General features: G+C 40.7%; 1 protein-coding gene across 1 annotated transcript; it reads right to left on the bottom strand.

The window, feature by feature from the left end:
* Positions 1-5647: 5647 nt before the first annotated feature.
* LOC143964118 (olfactory receptor 5AR1-like) lies at positions 5648-6586 on the bottom strand. Its single transcript, XM_077473819.1, has one exon. The coding sequence runs from the start codon at positions 6578-6580 to the stop codon at positions 5648-5650; it is 933 nt and encodes a 310-aa protein (XP_077329945.1). The 5' UTR covers positions 6581-6586.
* Positions 6587-7866: the final 1280 nt, after the last annotated feature.

Below are 7866 nucleotides of genomic sequence, written 5' to 3'. Positions count from 1 at the left end.
GAATATTATTATAAACGTGTGTGTTTTTCGTTGCTTTGTCGAATCTCCATCGTTCATGTTGAATGAATGGTCTAAGTCTCACAGTGTCAGGTGTCATCTTTTCTCTCTGTGGAATTTTTTCTCTCTATGTCGAATATTTTTTCTCTGTCGAATCTTTTCTCTATATAATCTTGGACTAATAGAGGTAAGGTTAGGCACATTCGACCACAGGTTCAATAGACACAGATTGTTATTGTCAGAGTCACGTCAAATCTCCTATTCTATATCGAACTGTTGTAACAACGAAAACAAAAATAAAGCATTAATTTATGTCAGATCTTTCGTTTTTCGGTTTCTGCGCTTTCGTTATCGTTTGTCAAAACGAAAATGGAAATACCTGAAATTCGGACCAAAATGCATTTGGACGAAAAAGAATGCACATGCCTAGCTGTCATTGAGAGTGTAAACTGATTCTGTGCATGGGGGGCCCCCCCAAACCTGAATCCCCCCTCCAAGGTCCAAATCTGGCCCTAGTCAGAGTATGTATTTTTGCTGCGCACAGAGAATGAGTACCAGGAACTAAAAAGTAATACTGTTTATCTGAAAAAGCATATTCCATAAGTCATATTCAATGTATATATTGTATATACAGGTGCATCTCATGAAATTATAATACCATGAAAGAGTTAATTTATTACAGTAATTCAATTAAAAAAGTGAAACTCATATATTTTACATACAGTACCACACAAAAGTGAGTACACCCCTCACATTTTGGAAATATTTTATTGTATCTTTTTATTTGACAACACTGAAGAAATTACACTTTGCTACAATGTAAAGTAGTGAGTGTACAGCTTGTATAACAGTGTAAATTTGCTGTCCCCTCAAAATAACTCAACACACAGCCATTAATTTCTAAACCGCTGGCAACAAAAGTGAGTACACCCTTTACTGGAACCATGTCCAAGTGGTGTCAAGCGTGTGTGGTGGCAACCAGGTGAGGAGTACAAAGACAAGTGTGTCTTTCCTACAGTCAAGCATGGTGGTGGGATTGTCATGGTCTGGGGCTGCATGAGTGCTGCCTGCACTGGGGAGCTACAGATCATTGAGGGAATTATGAATGCCAACATGTACTGTGACATACTGAAGCAGAGCATGATCCCCTCCCTTAGGAGACTGTAGGGCAGTATTCCAATATCATAATGACCTCAAACACACCTCCGAGACGACCATTGGCTTGCTAAAGAAGCTGAGGGTAAAGGTGATGGACTGGCCAAGCATGTCTCCAGACCTAAACCCTATTGATCATCTGTGGGACATCCTCAAATGGAAGGCGGAGGAGCGCAAGGTCTCTAACATTCACCAACTTTGTGATTTCGTCATGGAGGAGTGGAAGAGGACTCCAGTGGCAACCTGTGAATCTCTGGTGAACTCCATGCCCAAGAGGGTTAAGACAGTGCTGGAAAATAATGGTGGCCACAAAAAATATTGACACTTTGGGCCAAATTTGGACATTTTCACTTAGGGGTGTACTCACTTTTACGGTTTAGACATTAATGGCTGTGTGTTGAGTTATTTTGAGGGGACAACAAATTTACAATGTTATACAAGCTGTACACTCACTACTTTACATTGTAGCAAAGTGTAATTTCTTCAGTGTTGTCACTTTGGTTGCCAGCGGTTTAGACATTAATGGCTGTGTGTTGAGTTATTTTAAGGGGACAGCAAATTTACACTGTTATAAAAGCTGTACACTCACTACTTTACATTGTAGCAAAGTGTCATTTCTTCAGTGTTGTCACATGAAAAGGTAGAATAAAATATTTACAAAAATGTGAGGGGTGAGATACTGTAGATGCGTTACACAGTGATATATTTCAAGAATTTCTTTCTTTTAATTTTGATGATTATGGCCTACAATTAGTAAAAAACTCAAATTCAGTATCTCAGAATATTAGAATATTACATAAGACCAATGAAAAAAGGATTTTTAATACAAAAATGTTGGCTTACTGAAAATTATGTCCATGTACAGTATAGTATGCACTCAATACTTGGTCGGGGCTCCCTTTGCCTGATTTATTGCATCAATGCGGTGTGGCATGGAGGCGATCAGCCTGTGGTACTGCTGAAGTATTATGGAAGCCCAGGTTGCTTTGACAGCAGCCTTCAGCTCCTCTGCATTGTTGGGTCTGATGTTTCTCATCTTCTTCTTGACAATACCCCACGGATTCTCTATGGGGTTTAGGTCAGGCGAGTTTGCTGGCCAATCAAGCACAGTGATATCACGATCCATAAACCAGGTATTGGCACTTTCGGCAGTGAGTCCTGCTGGAAAATGAAATCAGCATCTCCATAAAGCTGGTCAGCGGAGGGAAGCATGAAGTACTCTAGAATTTTCTGTAAACAGAGATAGGAAAAACCCTGAAAAAGCAAACAAAATAAACTTGACATTTACCTACTGCACTGGTGTACTGCACTGGTAAGAGTATGTAAAAAAAGAAAACTGTGAAAAAAAAATCGAAGTATACTTAATTTAATTTTTCAAAAAATTGTGACAAAAATTTACGATGCCTCTTACTAAATACCTTGGCCTGTCTACTTTTAGATCCTTAAGAAATGAGAGTGACCGTCAGCACATTGTGAACAGTCTAAATAATATTCACATATTTTCTTTAAAAAAAACGAGTCTATTTGGTAATGTGTAGAAAACATGTGGGTTAAGAGGACTTGTTTCTGATGTTATTTATTGGAGAGACATATTATGGGGTTGATTTAATCAAACTGGAGTGCTCACAATCTGGTACAGCTGGACTTTTAAGCCAATCAGCTTCTAACTTTAGCTTGTTCAATTAAGTTTTGATAATAAAACCTGGAAGCTGATTGGTTTCTGTGCAGAGCTGCACCAGATTTTGCATACTCCAGTTTTAGTAAATCTTCCCCTACGTGTCTTATTATGTGTGATTATGGAAATGTATTTATTTATCTATTTTTATTTATTTATTTATTCATTTATTTTTTAAGTCATTGTATATTTGAGCTATTTTGGATAATATTTTTTTTCTTTTGTGTACCTTATTGTTGTTGTATATATATTGCTATGAATGGGTATTTTGTAACACGTCTTGTATTTTTTTTTTTAAAGTTTGCAAATAAAAAGAAAAAATCTAAATAAAAAAAACCAACCACCCCCCCCCCCAAAAAAAAAGTTATATTTTGATTGGTATATTAATTCATATATGTGGTAACAGCGTTTATGGGGAAAAAAAACATGACAATTGTTGAATATACGATGCACAGAGAAAACTGAATGGCATCTAGTTCGGGTTTACATTTAATTTAAATGCATGGAGGAAGGTGAGCAAAAACAATCAGAAGCATTTCTTCTAGAAGGAACAATCACTGTATACATCCGATCTGCCGGTCGCCTGAAACTTTAAATAATGCAAATATTTTCTTCAAAAATAAATTCTTCTTTTGTTGTAGTATTGCTGTTTTTTGTCGTGTCATATAACAACCATAGCAAATTGAGTGATATTTACACGATTCGTTGACTTTGCCGTGTTGCAATCTGAAGTATCTCTTACCATTGTACTAATCTCTTATATATAAATATAATAAAGAACGCAGGCATTTCCATTGTCCTCTTACCCCTTTGAGATGTAATTGTTTGACGCTCAGGCCCCAAACACCGTTTTATTTCTGCATATGTGGAGTCGGTGTTATATCCAACCCAATTATCCAGGAAAACAACCACAACCTGCCCCAGGGACCTTCATAAAAATAAATATTTAAAGACCAGTAGATGATTTCTGTTATCTTTTTATTAATAATAATTTAATACAGAATAATTTAAAATGGATATATTTAATATGAATTATTACCCGTCATTGGCTTGCATATCCACAGTAGCTGGCTGGCTGTACCTGAGAAAGAACATTCCCCCTCCCTACTCCTACCCTAGGTGCACTACTTTTATAGAGTCACGGAGACAAAGGTTCTTTAAAGTACAATCATTGTGCTGCACTACCAAGCTTAGCATATGTGGGCAAAAAGCAAATACGATTTCTTCTATGTACATAAATATTTTTAAAAACCTGGAACAAGTTTTCTTCTAAGTGATGGGACAGAAAAGAAACAGCCATTGCTAAATCTTTATCTTAAGCCGAGTTTGTACTTTAGAAAAACAGAAGGTGGAGATGCTGCACAACGGAACCCAGCCACTATGTAAAGAGGTAAAGATATGGCTTCAGCCTGAACTCCTCCTGGCTATGCTCCTCTGACATGTTTCGCCCCATCTAGGGGGTTGAATCATAACCCTGTAGGCAGGGCGAAACATGTCAGATGAGCATAACCAGGAGGAGTTCAGGCTGAAGTCGTATCTTTACCTCTATATATAAAGTAGTGGCTGGATTCCAGTGTGTGGCGTCTCCACCTTCTGTTTTCCAATCTGTTTCTGCCAGCCTGACTGTACTTGTTTGGATGTCAGCACCCGAGCTGTGCTTTGGACTGTGGGAAGTTTTGCAATGCTTTTGAGAGAAGGGAAAGTTTTGAACCCCTATGAAGTTTTTATTGCTGTCTGTGTCCTCGGTGGAGGGATTCACCCCCTCTAATTGTAAACAGGGACCTCATATACTGCTAGCAGAGGCCATGTTGGCCAAGGGCCCTTTCCGCCATCCTCCTGCATCAGGAATGTAATAGGGCGCTGTACGCCTGTAGTTTGGAGAAACTTCACCATCTTGGTTGCTCACATTCTCCCAGCGTGAGGCCCAACTCCAGAAATAAAGGAATATCCACACTTTCAGTCCTTGTAAGGTTTTACTGTAGCAGAAACAGCATGCACAGTTCTTTCCAAAACACCAATATGCCTCTTTGTATCTGATCATCAACACTCTACAGCTCAAATTCAACTTTAACACAGGGATGCCAACCAGCATTTACAGTAGGTAGGTTCCCTTATATGGGTTCTTCAATGGGCCAATATCAGGCCTGCCCTGAAAGGTGTCCTTCACTTTGGCATTAATTACACATAATGGTGAACTGCAGACCACTTTTTCCCATTAACCTCTGCCCTCAAGCCCTTCTGGCCCTAATTATAAAGGGCTAATCTAGTCCCACCCATGGTACCCACCTAAAAGGGGTACTAACCCCTGTTTTCATTTTTATCTTGATGACCATTGTCCATAATTTTGTCCAGCACAGGAAGTGAGGGGATTCAAAGCAATTTCTTTTTACTTCCTGTTGGTCCCCTGGACGGAAATTAGGAAGTGATCTCTGTAATGGGACACAGACACACAAGCACACACACACACACACACACACACACACACACACACATGCAAAAAAAACTTACATGCGTTTCAATCACTCCCTATTCTTTCAATATTTTTTTAAACTGTGAGCCACTCACTCATAAGAGGTTTGCAGCCAATGAAGTCAAGACTACATACTCTATGCTTGTTGGGGGTCAGTGACTCTTTGACATTTTTAGACGACTATAGTATTTTCAATGTAGCCAAATCTTGAATTAGCTGAGAATAAACTGGATTACCATGATAGGTAGGAAAGCTCAACAATGACTACTTCTATATCTAGTTTTAAATAGGATATCATCAACCATTTTCCTGAATTGAGTAGGTTTAAGTTGGTCATGATGTCATATATGTTAATGGGGGCTTTTCTTAAGCAGTCTTAGGATGGCCTTTTTCACCTCTTGGTTCCTCAGGCTGTAGATAAGAGGGTTCAACATAGGAGTCACCACCGTATAGAATACAGACGATACATTTTCCTGTTTTTTGAGGGTACTGGAGGATGGATGAAGGTAAGTACAGGAAACTGTAACATAGAAGATGGTAGCACACATAAGATGTGAGGAGCAGGTGCTAAATGCTTTCCTCCTGCCAGCCGCAGAGTTTATCCGTAAGACAGAAGACATGATGAAGGTGTAGGAGACCAGGATGATCATCATTGAACTTAAGGAACAAGAACACACAAAGAAAAGGGTGACAATGGTGCAGGCGCGAGTTTCGGAACAAGACAACCTGACCAGTGGAGGGATGTCACAGTAGAAGTGGTCTATATGGTTAGAGTCACAAAATTCGAGACTGAATAGACTGGTGGTCTGTGCAACTGACTGTACAAAGCCAACAGAGAAAGAGATGATTACAAGACTTTGACATTTCTTCTTAGTCATCACTGAGACATAGTGGAGAGGGTGGCATATAGCAACATATCGGTCATAAGCCATGTCCGAGAGGACAAAGACCTCAGTACCTACCAGTGCACAAAAGAAGTAGAATTGAAGGCTGCAACCTATGAATGTGATTAATTTTCTCTCGGAAAGGAGGTCAGACAACATTTTAGGAGTAATTACTGAAGAGTAGAAGAGGTCCACCATAGATAGGTATTTAAGTAAGTAGTACATTGGAGTGTGGAGGCTGGGTGAGATATGAACCATTGCCATCATCCCAACGTTTCCAAGCACGGTCACTATGTAAACCACTAAAAAGAGCATGAAGAGGAACGGGGCAACTAATTTATCATCAGTAAGACCAGAAAACTCAAACACGGTCACTTGAGTCTTGTTCTTGACATCCATGGTGTTTTCGGTCTGAAACAGTTAAAATAAACATCTCATTTGTTAATGAAAACAGTATATGTAAAGCTTATACCAACTGGTGTCCTACAGTAGATGGTAATACATTGAAACTGTTTTTTTAATGTATCTCCCTGGATAGAATTCATTTTTTTCAATATGAGGACTCTTTATCCCCTGAAGGCGTCTGCGGCACCAAACAAAACATGCATAAGGTGAGGCCAGTGACTTATGATGTTGTACAGCTGCTGTCAGGGGCGGCGCCAGGTGGGTGCTTGGGTGTGCTGAAGCACTCCCAAAAATTATTTAAGTACCCTTATAGCACCCCCAAAATTTACACACTGGAATTTCCAATCTAATGTCACAATTTGTTTAAAGAAAATTTTACCTGCATGCCCTGTGTGACAAAAAACGGTCTTGGAACTCTTTTATATAGAAGAAGGATGCAGTGGCTCTGACTGCATAAGCGGCTGATCTTCAGTCCTGGCATGGGCTAGGTTAGTGCGCCCATATCAGGGGCTGATTAATCCCAGTGCTGTGCAGAGGCACTTGGTTTTAAAAGCACTGGGACATGTGGCACCTCTGCACTTGCTGGCCGCACTAAGGAAAGGATGAAGGGAGAAGCTCGCTGCACAGCCTATGGAGGAAGGTAATTTTGCTCTCTCTCTCCCTGCATGAAAGCCATACCCGCCCCTCTCCCTCAACACCACACCAGTCACCACCAGGCAGCAGTGGTGGCTGGTGCTCCAATTTTTTTGGGAGGGTGCAAACAAACAAAAATTCTGAAAAAAAACATCCATTGCAGCCAGTGCCATCAAATGCAGCCACTGTGGCCATCAAATGCCGCCACTGTGCCCATCAAATGCAGCCACTGTGCCATCGATTGCAGCCACTGTGCCCATCAAATGCAGCCACTGTGACCATCAAATGCATCCACTGTACCCATCAAATGCAGCCACCGTGCCATCAAATGCAGCCACTTTGCCAATCAAATGCAGCCACTGTGCCCATCAAATGCAGCCACTGTGCCATCAAATACAGCCACTGTGCCCATCAAATACAGCCACTGTGCCATCAATTGCAGCCCCTGTGCCCATCAAATGCAGTCACTGTGTACATCAAATGCAGCCACTGTGATCCCCCACCTGCCAGCTCACTGTCTGACCGTCACTTACCCCATCTTGGTTGGCGGGTCAGGCAGCGGATGGCGGCAGGGAGCTGTGGGGCAGACAGCGGGCCAGGCAGTGGCAAACTATGTCCTCCATCCGTCTCTTCTTTCTTCCTGCTAG

This window comes from Lithobates pipiens, unplaced genomic scaffold (assembly GCF_037356315.1).
Source record: "Lithobates pipiens isolate NorthernLeopardFrog02 unplaced genomic scaffold, aLitPip1_a1.2 Scaffold_8, whole genome shotgun sequence".
In the NCBI taxonomy this organism is placed as follows: Eukaryota; Metazoa; Chordata; class Amphibia; order Anura; family Ranidae; genus Lithobates; species Lithobates pipiens.
The sequence above is the reverse complement of the archived record's forward strand: the minus strand, read 5'-3'. Positions and strand labels throughout refer to the sequence as shown.

Coding starts and splice junctions, on each gene's coding strand:
- LOC143964118 (XM_077473819.1), bottom strand. CDS start 6,580: ATGGATGTCAAGAACAAGACTCAAGTGACCGTGTTTGAGTTTTCTGGT.